General features: G+C 32.4%; 2 protein-coding genes across 2 annotated transcripts; both read left to right on the top strand.

Moving 5' to 3' along the window:
* Window positions 3,480-8,480, top strand: LOC105178055 (uncharacterized protein At1g10890). Its single transcript, XM_011101401.2, has 4 exons — window positions 3,480-3,821; window positions 4,482-4,697; window positions 5,795-6,014; window positions 8,121-8,480. The coding sequence occupies exons 1-4, from the start codon at window positions 3,691-3,693 to the stop codon at window positions 8,370-8,372; spliced, it is 819 nt and encodes a 272-aa protein (XP_011099703.1). The 5' UTR covers window positions 3,480-3,690; the 3' UTR covers window positions 8,373-8,480.
* Window positions 16,221-17,144, top strand: LOC105178054 (aspartic proteinase nepenthesin-1-like; the record flags this gene model as incomplete). The annotated part of the gene is made up of 1 exon (XM_020699243.1): window positions 16,221-17,144. A coding segment is annotated over exon 1 (849 nt), but the record flags the coding sequence as incomplete, so codon positions are not given.

Below are 17,144 nucleotides of genomic sequence, written 5' to 3'. Positions count from 1 at the left end.
CAAACGGCACGTGATGCAACCTCGGCTTTGAGTTCATTTTTGTGAAATATAAAATATGTTAGTTTTATTTATATATTCAGTCTCTATACAAAAATAAGTTTAATCAACAAGTTAGTAAGTTCATAGTAAATTTTATTTTATATTAATTATTAATTTTTTAAATTATCTAATAATTGAAGAAAATTAAGAATATATTTTTGTTAAAAATAATTTAAGCTTGTCAACATAACATAATAAATAAAAATTCTAAAATAATTTTTATTTTAATGATAAACTTAAAAAAGAAGCTCGAGTTCAAAATTATACGTTTGAGCTCGAGCTTCATAATTTTTTTATCAAACTCGACTCATTTACGCCCATAACGCCTACTATTTCTATAGAATAAACACAATATATATATATATATATATATTTAGGCAAAATTTCACTTTTGGTCCCACTAAATAGGGTCATTCTCACTTTTGGTCCCCCGCTTTAGGTGCTCAACACTTGTAGTCCCAAAATTCTAATTTTTTAACACTTTTAGTCCCACGCCGTTAAAAACTGACGGAAACAGCACGTGACTTGCACGTGCTGTTAGTCAACTGGTATGGTACATGTTGGTCAACGGCAAAATATCACTTTTGGTCCCACTAGATAGGGTCATTCTCACTTTTGGTCCCACGCTTTACGTTTTCAACACTTGTAGTCCCAAAATCCTAATAGAGAGTGGGACTGAGACATTCCAGGACAACAACGGCAAGTTCTCGGCGGTTCCTTACAGTGAAAGCTTAATCTTCATCAAAAGCAACTCAACATCTGAAGCAGAGTGAGTGAGAGTGAGAAGAATGCAAATGCAGAGAGACAGAGAGGCCTAAGAGCCGCCATGAATGAGGCTGGGAAGGAAAAAGAAATTGAGTGTGAGAGGGTTCTTTGTTTGAGCTGTGTTCATTGAGTCATCCTCTGGACCAAATCTTGCAACTTCTCAGACAAATACTACTGGTATGATAAAATGCAGAGAGACAGAGAGGCCTAAGAGCCCCCATGAATGAGGCTGGGAAGGAAAAAGAAACTGAGTGTGAGAGGGTTCTTTGTGAGGCTGGGAAGGAAAAAGAAACTGAGTGTGAGAGGGTTCTTTGTTTGAGCTCGAGCTCGACGAGCTCACTGAGGTTGAGCTCGAGCTCAAGCTCGATACATTATTTTCGAGTTCTCGAGCTCGAGCTCGAGCTCGATTTTGTTCCAGAAATTGCAGAAGAATAGAGGTGGGAAGCAGAAGAATTTTAAAACATTACATACAAAATTTTTCAGAAATTTTGCTAATCGATAATGATCTTCCATACAACATTACAACTCTTTTATAAAACCAAACAACAACAACAAGAAATAAGCAAATCATTGTCCCCTGAAAACACACTCAAACCCAATAAAAAAAATTAAACAAGATGCTAAAAATACACCCAAACCATCTGATATCGAAACATAAGAGTAATCATTCAAGACGGTGTATCGTTGAATCAGGCCATGTGATTTTAAATCATACCGTCTGATATGATCTAATAGACACAATCTTGAATATATTTAAATTATGTATGAATCAGGAGCCCAAATTTTAAGATATCGTAATTATTGATTAAATTTTTTAATCTCATTATATATCTAATAAAAATTATTATACCGTTGACCAACATCTAGTGGGACCAAAAGTGAGAATAACGCTATCTAGTGGGACCAAAAGTGATATTTTACCGTCGACCAACATGGACCATACCAGCTGACTAAGGCACGTGACGTGTCACGTGCCGTTTCCGTCAGTTTTTAACGGTGTGGGACTAAAAGTGTTAAAAAATTAGGGTTTTGGGACTATAAGTGTTGAGCATCTAAAGCGCGGGACCAAAAGTGAGAATGACCCTATTTAGTGGGACCAAAAGTGAAATTTTGCCATATATTTATTGTGGCAAGTTTTGTGATCCGACTATTCTTAAATATCCATAGCATACAATTCACGATAAATATCACCTGATGTATAGCGAGGGTTTGTCATTATTGCCCACTATACCCTCGAGGTTAAGTGAAAGCCGCAACATTTCCTAAACTCGATACAAATTTAACAAAGTTGCCATTGCAATTTGGCAAGTTTATTTCATATTGGTCAAGTGTCCGAACTAATCGATCTATCACAATGCTAATCTAGCAATTGCCTAAAGTTGGGTGATACTTGAAACATATAATTCATTTTAAACAGTTAATGAGGTCTAGTTTAATTGATAAAGTTGAGGTTTTATAACTCTAAAGTCATGGTTTCGAATCCCACTAATATGTGTATGATATTTTACTTTAATAATATGTATTGTTCTACTTTAATAATAGGCATTGATCATATATAATTATCTTATATTTATTAGTGTATATTATTATAATTGTCGATTATCATTAGATATTTGATATTCATAATTATAATTAATTTATTCAAAAAACCCACTAAAAAAAAAACTCCCTTCAAACAAATGTAACTTTAAGATTTTGATAAGATAAAACTAATGTTGCTTGGAGTACGAGCAAAAGAATTAAACTCAATAATCTATCTTAAATTTCGACTCGCTTAGAACTAGATTAATAACTTGTTGATAACCTCATTAAGTTTAAGTTAAAGATATAATTAACAGTTTAAGATAAAAAGTAGGGATAATTACACTCAATTCCCCTGATTTTTTGTATAATTATACGTAGACTCATGTGGTTTGGGAATCACATGTAACACATCTGAGATTTGTTTCTGTCCACTAAATAAGTCACTCTTTTAGTTAAAATTCATTGAATTTAGTGGCGTTAACAAAAAACTAAATCGAATTGCTATTTACTTTTGATTGACTGACTACTGATTTATTATAGGTCAAATAATTTTTTTGGACTAAATTAACCTTATATCGATGAAGATATAATTCTTCACATGCATTAATGCGTGAAAATATTTTAGGGTAATTCGATCATAAAAAAAATTATTTGACTTGCGATAAATTAGTAATAGGTCAATTGGGGTTTAATATATATTTTATTATGATTTTTTGTTAATATCAGCAATTTTTGTGAATTCTGACTGATGGAAGAACTTTTTTATTAGACGAAAACAAACCTCAGATGTGATAGATGTAATTTTTCAAAAGATAGAGGATTTACATATAATTACAAAAAATTAAGGGGAGGGGAGTGTAATTATCCCTAAAAAGTATAATAGTTACTAAATATCAAGGTAAATTACATCAGCACCCTCTAAAATTAGGTCAAAATATACAAATGCCCTATACATTTTATAAAATTACAGCTATACCTTCTAAACACTATAGTTGTAATTGCAATTACATATGTTATCCCTTATTTAAAGACAACAAAAACAACTCTTAAAAAATATTACACTAATACTTGCGAGGGACTATAATTATAATTTTTTTATTTATGTAAGTTGCCACTGTAATTCCCTACAAATTATTTATACTTTGGCCAGCACGCCGGCGTCCTTGCTGCCAATCGATCCATTCCATTCCTGGCTCCACTAAAGTCGTGACAACACCGTGAACCCGTTGCTGACAAATAGAGAAGTGCGACTTCAATGTCGACACTAATGCATCAGTAATTCTCCTATCAGGCTTGTCCTCTCCAACTATTTGCAGCTGAAGTATGCAGTTTTATGTTTTGGGGGTATTTTGAAGAAAAGCTATGCCCCGGAGTATATCGAGGTCCCCGTCGTATTCGCGGAGGCGATACTCCCGGTCTCGCTCACCCACCAGCCACCGCTACTCCAGCCGCCGTACTTCCCGCCGTGACCGTACGCGTTCCCCTCACAGCAGGTCGCTTTATTGATACCCTCCCCTAATTATTGTTACTTGTTCGTTCTTCAAATGCAATAACTTTTTCGGAATGTCTGCGGAAGTTTTATATCGCTAGCTGCAAATTTTAATGTTGTTATCTTGTATATATATTCTTGTTGTTAGTCATTCTGTCCCTGATATGACCTATTAATTTCATTATTTTTTAGTGCGATTGCGAATAGTTTAGTTAATTTTCTGAAAGTTTTTGGTCTTAATAATTTGTTGAACAGTTCACAAGTATTAAGGTTCTGAAGTTGTGTGAATAGTAATCGTGAAAGGAAATGGGGAATACAGCCAAAATATTAGAGATTGGTTTCATACTGCAGTCTGTTTTGATATGCAAATTGTTAGAGCAAGAAAGGTGCTCTATAGGAAATGATAATTTGTTTCATTGCTTTCTTTATTAGGAAAAGTTACATCGTGCTTAGAAATAGATAGAAGAAAGGTGCTAGAAGCTCAATTTGGACTTCTAAATAAAGTTTGCAACTTGTCAAATTTGGATATGATAAAAGAGAACAGCAATGGAAAAGGCTATAGCAACCCAATTTATTTTTCTCATTATATTGAGATGCATCAATCTTTATATTGCTATGATATTCCAAACAATGTCTTTTCCTGTAGTAAATCTTTGCATTGCAGGCGAAGAAGTCGTTCTGGTACGCCACGTCGACGAAGAAGTCGTTCTCCAGCTTTGAGGCGCAGGAAGAGCCGTTCCCCAACACCAAGGCGGCACAGGAGACGTAGAAGCCGAAGTTCTTCATCTCTTTCGTCAAAATCCCGTAGTCCGAGTTCAACATCAGTAGATCGCAAGCTTGCCAATGGAAAACTCAAAAAGGAAGAAGAAGAAAAGAAAAGGTAAAACAAGCTCCTCTCTGTGCCTCGCATATAACATATTTTGATCATATTGTGTTGGCATTGGCAATGAGTTAAATTTAAGGGACTGCTCTATAATGTGTTGGCTTCAATGTCTCAGAGTTTATGTGAAATTTTTATTTGTTTCTCTCGATACCTTCCTCATGGTGATCAAATGTGGAGTTGTCACGGTTGGAGCTGTATGTTTGAGATAGTTTAACCTTGAGATCTTATACGACGTAGCACTGATATATATGATCTCTTTCACTTGATTCAGAAAACAATGAGACCATATAATCTGGCCACTTGTCTTATTACTTACTTCATTCTGTTTTTGGGTATAACATAAGTTGGTTTTGTGTCTGATTCATTCAAAATGACCCTTCTTTTATTTATTCAATAATTTTTTATTCGGATTGAAAGCTAAATAAAGAATTCTCTTGGAGAATGGCATGTTTGTCAATTCAATTATATCTGTTGGCACCTAACCATACAAAATTTATATGTTTAACTGTATTATGGTGAGAATGATTTAGTTTGATTTATTTAAATTACAATTGATGGATAGAATGGTCACATACCAGAATAAATAACTAGTTTTTGGAAAAACAGTACAATTTGTTGGGACAATTAGAAATAGAATATGGGACATCCCTTGTAGGATGAAGGGTGTATCCATTTGGTTTCGCTTATAAGCATGTTAGGTAATATGCTGTAGTGGTTGCCTCTATGCTGCTTTTCTTCTTATCTTTCCAGTTTGTCTTCAACATGATAATATAGATGAGTCTTGGACAATTTTAAGTCGAAGTATCTTTTTGTGGTTAACTGTGGACATTTCAGAGGCCTTGACATGTCTAAATCTGCTATAGGAGAAGTATTCTGCGCATCTAACTTTTGTGGGTTCTTGTGACCTTAGTTGCTTCTCAGCTTTCTACGTTCTTGGGACTTAGGGAGACCATCGAAGGAGGTTAAAAGAACATACTTAATTGCTGTTTGATGCTTTCTCCATGTTTTTCTCAACTTTAAGAGGGCTCCACTTTTTGGAAGTTTCTCTTTCTATGAGGTATCATTAGTAATTTAACGAGTAACTGTGCTTCTAGACTGCAGCATGAGGCAGAGCTTAAACAATTAGAAGAAGAGACTGCAAGGAGATTAGAGGAGGAAATTCGGAAAAGAGTTGAGGAGAAATTGGGTTCTGAAGAAGTTAGGGTAGAAATTGAAAGGCAAGTAGAAGAAGCTCGGAAGAAGCTGTTTGATGATGTTGAAGCTCAACTTGAAAAAGAAAAGGAAGATGCTCTTGCTGAAGCAAGGCAAAAAGAAGTAAGTCCTTTGGTTGCTAATATAACTTTTTTATCTTCCAGTTTGAACAAGTCATGCGACCATGCTGTATCCGTCTCGCCAAATTTCTCTTTTTCCTCAAACAGACAATGTTGTCTTTTTGAAGCTATTATAATGGTAGAACAGAATCCGTGACTTTGTCTTAGAACTTGTCAGATAGTTATCCTTGTTCGTATCGTGTGATTTTGATGAAAACACTGCCCTGCTTTGCTTTTTACTTGGTTGAATTAATTCTGGTAAACACTGCCCTGCTTTGTTTCAGTTCCCCTTACATGGTTGCAGGGGATGCTCTCCTGTGTAAAAAGTAGTCTTGGATTAGTTACACTTTACCCCATCTGAATTAGCTGAATGACCTACTCCTCTCTTGTGTCTTTCATAATTACAGAAACCTCCTATCTATATTGACCACATTTTCGCGACTTCCTTGCTACAATAGTTTTGGATGGTTAATTACGAAGTGAGTAAAAAAAAATAAAATATTATACTTCTTGTTTTGCCTGTGATGCAACTGTCATCATATTTTGTGGATTCATATAATTTTGTTAAACTTGAAATTTACAGGAGGTTTGAATATAAAATAAGAATATAAGATCGTAAAGGAGGAAAAATGTAATAGAATGTTCTTCCAAAAGTATAAGTGTTGGATAAAAAAAGTGAGTCGTTACAAGAGAACTGACAATTGGTGGTTGCATTTGGCTCATTCTAAAAAATGTTATTGACAATCAATTTTGCATTTATTCAAGACATAACTAGTTCGAGTACCTTTATATTTTTGTAGGAAATACTTATAAAGAGAAATACCTTGACAGAATATATATCCTTAATCTACATATAAAAATTCTTTTCTTTATCCTATTTTTCATTTTCAATTCTAGGTTTTTGTTTTCTTCTCTCATGACATTTTCTTGAGAGTGAAAATACCGAGGTAGGCAGGGGACAAAAGGGAGAGAGATAACAAGTTAGGTAAAGAAGGGACGGTGAATGTGATGGTGAAAGGAGCAAGGTGGGGGCATACTTATAAAAGGCTCGCCATGGTGCAAGACCATAAAAACGGCTCGGGGCTTGCTCCGGGCGCAGAAATGGATTGCCATTTTTCTATGGCGCCCCAGAGCGCTATAAGCCTAGCCTTTTAAAGGTTGGGCTTCGCCCAGTTTTCGATGAGGCTAGGCTTGCTCAAGCCAGCTTTTTAACTTACTTTTTTAAAGAAAGCAAAAGAAAATAGAAAAGAAAAACAAAATATGAAGAGAAAATTCCTAACTAGTTGTTTTACTTATCTTTTTTTATGGTATAATGGTTAATATAGTTTCTAGTGTTTATATTTAATTGTTTGTGTAATACTAATGTTAAAGATATTGATGTCTGAATATATAATTTATTTATGCAAATATGTCGAGTCTTTAAAAAAGGCGTGCGCCATGGCTTCAGGCACCTTTGTGTGATGATGTGTCACGCACCTTTAACAACTATGGGTAAGGGTAGAGAGATAAGGGGATGCGGGGAGATGAGGAGATGGGTGAAACCGTGGAGGAAGAGGTGGCGGTGATGGTGGTGACGGAAAGGGAACAAGAGAGAGAGAGGTAGAGATGGAGAGAAAGAGGAGGGATTGTGGTGGTGAATATTTGGCCTCTGGTTTAGTAGAGTTATGCCTCTTTGGATGTTGGCAAAGTAACAAAAATGGGGATTTAGTCTATTCTAAAGCTTACGTCCAAAATCCAGATTCCAGATATTATTTTTGTAATTGGGGGCCAAAAAACTGACATTTGCATTTAAGGATTTGAATTTTCTATGAATTCTGTTTGGGTTTTCTGCTGGAGTAAACTTATAAGGAAGGTCTGTGTTTTATGAAATATGGATGGAATCAGTTCGTAGTTTAGCTTCTTTCAGATGGGAGATAAGTGTAGTTAACCCCATGTTCTTTATGTGTTTATTGTCTATCCATTCAAGTCTACAGCAATTAATGAAGGCTTCTACTATGTTGCTGTTTAGGACCTACACCTAATCCAATCAGCTATTCAGTTGCTTCTCCTTCTTTGTTGGTTCTGTGTAATATTTGATATAAACCAAACTGTTTCCGTAATCACATAATAGGAACAAGCTCGGAAGGAGAGAGAAGAGCTTGATAAGATGCTTGAAGAGAACCGGAGGAGGGTAGAAGAGGCTCAGAGGAGAGAAGCTCTGGAGCTGCAGCGAAAAGAGGAAGAAAGACTGCGGGAGCTGGAATTGATTCAAAGACAAAAGGAAGAGGCTGCTCGAAGGAGAAGAATCGAAGAGGAGGAAGAGCGCGCAAATCAGATATTACTGGGTAAGAACAAGTCTAGGCAAAAAATGGTTGGTCTGTAGACGAGTTGTCTCAATTCCTCTGAGGATCGTTGTAAGCCTAACTGATCTTGGATATCTGCAACCTACATTTTGGTTCCACTTATTGGCTACCCAATCTTTCATTGAAAATATGCCAATCAGTTGTATCAATTTAAACTTTTCAACAGTTTCATTTCATTATTTGCAAATGACATGTTAGCAAGATTGGTCTCTTTGTCGGGTATTTTTGTCTGCCTATCTATGTAACAATATTCCCTCACTAAGAGGGGTAAAAGAGAGTTCCACTCTTTTGGGTCAAGTCGTTTGATGGAAGGTCCTGAGATGATTATACCCCATGATCAACAAATAAATACTCATTTGGAGCTAGAGTTCTAAAGGACCTCGTTAATTCTGCAGTTTTCACATCATTAACATGATCTGGAAGTTTATATTGGTTTGTCTACACTTAATACGACGAAAAACATTTATATTGGCGTCGTGAGTTGAAACAACAATCAATAGCTGAGTCGTGGGCGAAGCAATGATCAATAGCTGTTATTGTTTACATTTGATCATAATAATTAACCAACCATAATTAAAAGGTTATATCCAAAATCCCCAATAAGAGAATTTATTATAGTATATGATGGTGGAATTAGTTTAAATTTAGAGCAAATTACAGCCACCTCTTTTGAGATTCGATGTAATTATAAATACATTTTATTGTTCGAAAATCTACGAATATTCTCATGATTTAAAGATTTGTCTAACAACGAGTTCATTTTGTTAACATTCACCGGGTTTTCATTTAATTTTGTGATTAACTCATCAAAATGTCCTTTCAAATTATAAATAATAATTTTATATATTTTTAAAAAATTTCTGAAATATTTTAATTGGCTAATATCCCAATTATGTATTTTACCAATTCTCAAACTTTTTTATATTCTTTTAAATATTCTTTATTATGCTTTAGAAAAGTTCAGTAAGGATAAATTAGTAATGTCCACATCATAGTATAGGGGTTGCATAAATAATTTTCATTTGAAGAGAGTATTTTGTAGGCTTTTAATAATGGGAATGTATTTATAACTATGTCAAATCTCAATAAAGGTAGCTATAACTTACCCTTACATTTAAATAATTGAATATTAGTTGAAATAAATTGATTATAATCATTGCTATCGGATATCAACATCTAACAAAGATAATTATAACAACATAATCTGATGAATAATATCGAATAAACCGAATCTAACAACACCTATTATTACAGTAGAAACAACACATCTACTATTACAGTATAAATGATATACATACTTTTTAGTAAAAACAACATCCCACACATAAGGTGAGTTCGAACACATGACCCTCATTGGCCTTTTCAATGTCTTTTAAAGTAAATTGTGAACCAACAAATACACCAATATTTGGACTCTACCTTAACTTTTTTTTTAAAAAAAAAAAGTTTTAATCTTGACAAACTCGAGTTTCAAACTCAATAATAATTTAACTCCAATCCGCATTCAATCAAGATAAACAGTTGATTAATCTTACAACTTTACATCAAATTTACGAAATAAAAATAACAAGTAGTCCAGACCCTATAAATTCTACAAAGTAAGTAGGTTTAATATTTGACATGTGAATAGTTTATTTCTAGAAAAAAAAATAAAAATGAAACAATTCATACAAATCAATTTATCACATAATTAGTGAAATTTGCTCAAATGTAGCTATGTACTAGAATTGTCTTAAAAGTACCATGAAAAGCCACTCCATGCTTGAAATAAACACGCACACCAACTGCCCTAAACCTCACAATTTATGTAGGTGCTAACCTACGACAAGTTTTGCTTTTTCTTCGTTTGTCCTAATCACAAACTCAATTATTCCACATGTGATTGATTTAAAATTGGTAAAAAAAGACGATGGTGTGCTAATTAATTCAGATGCTACGCAATTAGCATAACTATGGATAATTTCATTTAAAGGTTAATTGATGATGCTATCAACGTATCGGGATCATTTGTATTTTGCCTCCGATCTTTAGAAAAATAAAACAAATTTTGAAAAAATTGGAGAAAATTCAAGAAAATCTGATATCTCATTTGGAGATAAACAATTTTATATTACAAAGTAAAATCAAACCAGAAAGCAGAGAGCTTTTTGTAACATCAAGTGTGTGAATTTCCTAAATCAAATAAAAAAAGTTTAAACTTCAATTTACAGATAAAAAGTTTCAACATAACCACAAAATTAATAGAACGTAACAAAGATTGGGGAAAAAACCCGGATGAGGAAAGCAAAAAACCCCACCGACACCGATGAAGAGATCGACCTCCAACAACCTATATGAAGAAAAACATGAAAGAGTAATACTTCACAATAATACCAAATACGCTCCTATTGTATAAAAAGAGGCAAAATCAAAACCAAAAAAGATATAAAAAGAAAAAAATCGTATGTATTTCTATTGGCGCCACCATCAGGTAAATGTGTATTTCTACAGGTGCCAACATTACATTTGACTTGTAATATGAAGTTGTTTATCATATTGAATTTTATGAAAATTTTCTCCATTTTTTTCTTTTTAATGTTTTTTTCCTTAAAAGTTTTTTTTGGGGGGGGTGGGGGTGGGAGGGGAAGTTGCAAATGACCCCATATATATTTTTTTTTAAATAATACATCGATTCAATCAATATATCAATATGACTAAAAAATAATAACAAATTACATGGATTCAATAATACATTAATTTAACTAGTAACAACAATAAATTATAATAACTCGCATAAAGTTGAGATAAACACTTACAGAAAATGAGACATATACTCACACGTCTGGTGAGAATCAAATCCATTATCTTGAATTGGTTCATGGGACCTCAACTTTAGTCTTAATAGCTTAAACCATCATTGATAAATGACCCTATACGTGCCTCGGTATACTACTAAATAAATTTTAATTTTAAACATGACGAGAATATAATAATTTCAGATTATTGCTATATAATAATAGAACAAATTTCCAAGATTGGATGGATCTCATTTGATATTAATCAATCATGTGTGTCAATTTTAACTTCCAAACGAAATTAGACTGCTTGTTGTTTTCATAAAATTAAATTAAGTTACTGTTGCTTTCACTATATATTGAATTATATATGTGGAACTGCAACCCTATTGGTAAATTTTTCTTGAAATAAATTCATAGTATTAGGATTTATTCAACGCTGTCACTATTATTAATTAATTATTCAGTTTTGTTCCTAAATTATGCAAATATATATAGGGAAGAAACATGTCTATGAAAATAAATTTATAATTTGGCCTTATAAGATGTATTATTTTTTGTTAATACTTAACTATATGTCGTGTCACGTTTTTCTCTGTGTGCATATAATAAAATATAATTATTCATATTTTAAAATATATTACAAATAAAAATAATATATATAAACCAAAATTCTGTGCAATTATATGTACTAAAAAAATTTAAATTCACTCCTATTTTGTTTAAGTTTATTGTTAATTTTTGAAATAATATATTAGTATTTATTTTGCATGTATATGTAATCATTCTTATCAATATAACAAAGTGTCAATTTTTAATTTAATCTGAGCAAAATTATGTATTGATAATTAATGAATTAAAAAAAGTTATCAGATGATTTTTGTATGCGAGGTTGTAAGGCAATAATAAATTTTAATATGAAAGAAGAACTTATGAGCTTCAATAAAATAGAAGTATTACTAAAAATTACGCACACGTATTGCGTTCCGCCATATTTAGTATTAAAAAATATGTGGCGATTTCACTAACTGCCAGTGAGATCTTTATATATATATATATATATATGAAACCCTTTGAGTGTGTATAAACCCTCTTTCCTTTATAATAGTATAGATATATATTAGTATAGATTATCAACACGATAAGAGAATTGGTGTAGTGGTTTAAAATGATGTGGAGTCACTTTTGTAATAAAAAAGGTAATTATAATTATTATTTAAATGTTATATTAAAAATTGATATTGCGGTGTCATTAATCGCTATTTGTAGTATAAGAAGATGACAAACAAAAACTCTTAATATATGGGTAGCAAATAGTAGTCCGTCGTTAATTTTCTTTTTGACAATCACAGAATTCCGACCACCAAAATTTTTTAATGTGATTGAAATTTTATGTGTACAAATTTAAAATTTTTTAAATTGAAGATTTTGCTGACTGTGTAGACTTTAAAAATACCTACCACCTAAATATTGACTTGGAAAAAATAATTCTATATAATTATAAATTATAAAATAGTTATTATATAATATAAATTTTCAAAAAATAGTATAAATTAAAAAAAAAATCTCTTTCTCTCTCCACCGAGGGGAAGGAGGGCCACACAGCGGGGGCGACAACGTTAACCCCGAGCAACTGGGCGTTGTCGTCATCAGCCTCTACGGGCGCCGTTGCCCTTTTTTTTGGGGGCGGCGGCAAGGGTATGGTTGGGGTAGAGGTTAGTTTTTTTACTTAAATTTATATATTATAAAATAGTCATTTTATTTTTTATAATTTATTATTATTTATAAAATTTTTATATTTTGTTGTGTGACCGTCGAACTTTATTTTATACTTTTATAAAAAAAATTATAATAACTTTATTTATGTATTTATACTTTTTTTATTATGTCCGTAATACATTTAAATTAATTTTTTTTTCTTGAAATAATGTATTAGATTATATATTTTGTTCTATTTTTATAATATATTTTTAAAGAGTGTAAGATTGTTTATGATATGTACGCAGGAACGTCGTGTCATGACAGTTAGTGTAACATATAAATTTGAAGTTTGCTTTATGCAATATAACTTTTTTTTTTCTTTTTTTTCTGTAAACACTTATGTGGCAGATGAGAGATAAAAAAAAAATTATCCAGTTAGTAAAAAGCTCCCAAATAAAAAAGTGTTTCCCCTTTTTTTCTTCATGTAATTGCTTATGTGGCAGAAAAGTAATAAAAAAAAATCCGGTCAGCAAAAGCCCGAAATAAAAAAAATTCTCATTTTGTCCGCCTCAACAAATTCCAATCACTTTTTAAATTTCAATGGCTAGAGTCCTGTAATTGCAAAAAAATATTAATTGTGTGTTACTGTTTGCCGCTCCTATTAATTTGGAGTCGTTGTTTTGCTACTTCCCCAAACATAAGGACAGTAACGCAATTAAGGCTTCTTTTCTATAAGTAACAAAATATGGAAAATATCAATTAATTACGACTGTATAACGGTTGTTAGCTGTTGTTTTTGCATGTCAGGCTCATATTTTAAAAATTATGATAAATATTTTGGTCATACCTAAAATTACAACAGAAATTTAATCGTGATCAAAACTTCAATTACCACTTATTTTGTCTGATCACAGTAAATAATACTGATCTACTATTATTTTTAAGTTGTAACTATCAAATGAATTAAAATACTTTTCTTTTCTCAACTCAAGTAATTAATTGAATTAGTTATAAGTGTGATCAACAATCATAACTTAAAGATTCTAATAAATTATATTATTATTATAATTAATTTAATTCGAAATAAAAAATTAAATTTTAATCACATGTAATAAATATTTATTATAGTTTCAAATATAACCGAAATATTTGCTATAATTTTTATATTTGATTAATGTTTTGACCTCACTTATAGAAATAACGATTAATAATCATTGTACAATTATAATTAATTAATATTTATTATTTTTCTCTTTTAATAATAGTAATTAGTCATTATTAAAAAATAATATAATGGCCAAGTAGGATTTAATATGTATTTTTTAATTTACGTATTATATTAGGATTCAATAATGGGACCTGGCCGTGCCCGCGGGCGCTGCCTTGTGTGCACCTGCGCCGTTTTCAGTAACATTTACTGAATGATTCAACAATGGAGTCATGCCCAAAATTTAAAATGAACATAACATATAATTTAGGGGTAATTACACCTCTCTCCTAAAATTTAGTTTAATTATACATAAATTTTTTATGATTTAGAAAATTATATATAGCACCCCTGAACTTTGCTTCTGTCTAATAAATAAGTCCCTCAATTAGTTAAAATTCACCAAAGTTGCTGATAACTAACATTTTTTTTAAACAAAAATTTATATTTTTTTCCAATTGACTTATTTTCGATCAAATAAATCTTTTTGTGACTAAATTACCCTCATACGTCTTCACACGTTAATACATATAAGGAGGTATATTTTCACAATTATAAGAATAGCTTATAAATATTATTTAACTTGCAATAAATGCACACATATGTGATAAATTTGACCTTTCGAAACAAACACATAAGAAAGTAACATGGAAGAATATTGTAAGAACAACATTATGAACTATAAATAGAATTATACTGAGGTAGCTTGAATAAAAGTCACTTTATGTTCGAATTAATTAATAATCAAAATATATTAACAAATATTTCAAGTTTGATTTAGTTTCATTTACTGGATTCAATTCATTTGCAACTATTATTTGTTGGTGACGGATACATTAACGTCATTTTCGTACGTGTATTATATATAGTGGTGTAAATAAGTCAAGTTCGACCAGGAATCTGAGCTCAGTTCACAAACGAGCTCTCGGACGAGCTCGTATCAAACTCGAGCTCAATTAATTTTTTTTCTAATATATTTGAATTTAAAAAAATATGGACTATTGTACCATATGGAATACATTATTCAAAAATTTAAATAAGAACCAGAAAGAAAATATTCACAAGAAGACAAAAAGAAGCAATACGATGAAAGAAAATTGACGGCCATGAAAACATGCGGTCCAATCAAAATGTATTAAATTGTTGATTAATATTTTTTAGATAATATAAACTAATACCATATTTTAATATCATCTACAAACTAAAATTTGAGATATGGTCTAAGAGTTCTAATATATAGTGAATAAATGCATTTTGTTGTAATGGATTGAAATTAATGTAACCATAAAATTCATATGAATTCTATTAAATATTTATTAACAAAAAATTATTAAAATGTACTAAATTGTTGATTAAGCTTGTTTTTAGATAATATAAATCAAAATTCATATTTTAATATCATTTAAAAGGGTAAATTACATTTTTTGTCCCATAAGTGGATTTTTTTTTCAATTTCAGGACCAAAGGGGGGATTCCGTTAAAAACTTGACACTAGCCTCAATTTTTTAACGGAATTCCTCATTTGGTCCTGAAATTGAAAAAAAAATCCACATATGGGACTAAATGTGCTAATTGGCCTAAGTGTGAGACTAAAATTGAAATAGGTCCACTTATGGGACCAAAAAATATAATTTACCCCATTGTCAAGTGCCCTGTAATTTAGGACAGGAGGCAATTTTTGTCCTATCCGAATTGTTTTTTATAATTTAGTCCTGTAATTTTAAAATTTTGGCAATTTTAGTCCAATTGCATGTGATTTTGTAGGACCCAATTAAATTGCAATTCTAATACTGTAACTTGGGGATTAAGGGGTTGGCATTATTGATCCTGTACGAATTAATTTTTGCAATTTAGTCCTATAATTTTAAAATTTTAGCAATTTTAATCATTTTCCGACTAATTTCTTCGAAAATTGCATATAACTTGCACATGATCCAATTAAATTATAATTTTAACCCTGTTAAGGATTGACATTTATTATCTTATATAAATTAATTTACAAGATTAAAAATTACAATTTATGCGGTGATCTTTTCTATGTAGAGAATAATTTATCTATTTTTTTTTTTGTGATGTAGAATTAATTTAAAATAATTCAAATCATTTCCCTTTGAAAGCAATTTTAAAGTTTTCACCTTAGACCAAGTTTTTGTTCCATGAAGAGTAGTCCATCACCTTTTCCCATATTCCCTTCTCTCTATATATTCAACACATTGTAACCCTTTCTACGTATCCCTCAACTTACTATCAACAAACATTCAATGTCTTCTCCACACATTTCATTGTCTTCCATGGCGGCACTAACTCTGCTTCTCCCCTTCCTATCCCTGTTACTTCCCCCAACTCTTTCCACTACCAGGCACACAGTATTCCACCATCCCAACCCCATCAAAACCGGCCTCCAGGCCACATTAAAACACGTCGATTCAGGTGGAAACTTCACACGATTCGAGCTTCTAGAACGTGCAATTAAACGTGCAAGAAAGAGGATTGAAAGGGTCCATGCAAAGACATCAAACGTCGACATTCAGGCCCCCATTCATCCCGGCGACGGTGATTATCTAATGGACTTGTCCATCGGAACCCCACCACTATCCTATCCTGCAATTCTTGATACCGGTAGCGACCTCACCTGGACTCAATGCCAGCCCTGCCGGCAGTGTTTCGACCAGCCAACCCCGATTTTCGACCCCAAGAACTCGTCTACTTTCTTAAAGGTCGACTGCTCTAGTAACCTCTGCACGGAGAGTTCCATTGCAATTTGCAATCAGGGAAATTGCGAGTATTTCTACGGGTACGCCGATGGTTCTTACACCTATGGTTTCCTGGCCACTGAAACCTTCACCTTCGAAGATGTTCCGGTTCCAAACATTGTGTTTGGTTGCGGGTTCGAAAACAGTGGGAATTTTAACGGGTCGGCAGGGATCGTCGGCCTGGGGCGTGGAGCATTGTCGCTTGTTACGCAGCTCCAAGAGCCCAAGTTCTCGTACTGCCTACCGGCATTAGGCGATGCCAATGCAACTGGAAATCTACTGATGGGGTCTCAAGCGGGCAGGAGGAGTGGAAATGTTAAAATTACCACCCCTTTGATCCAGAACCCTTTAGTGCCA

The sequence above is a fragment of the Sesamum indicum genome, linkage group LG15 (genome assembly GCF_000512975.1).
Source record: "Sesamum indicum cultivar Zhongzhi No. 13 linkage group LG15, S_indicum_v1.0, whole genome shotgun sequence".
Taxonomy (NCBI): Eukaryota; Viridiplantae; Streptophyta; class Magnoliopsida; order Lamiales; family Pedaliaceae; genus Sesamum; species Sesamum indicum.
The sequence above is the reverse complement of the archived record's forward strand: the minus strand, read 5'-3'. Positions and strand labels throughout refer to the sequence as shown.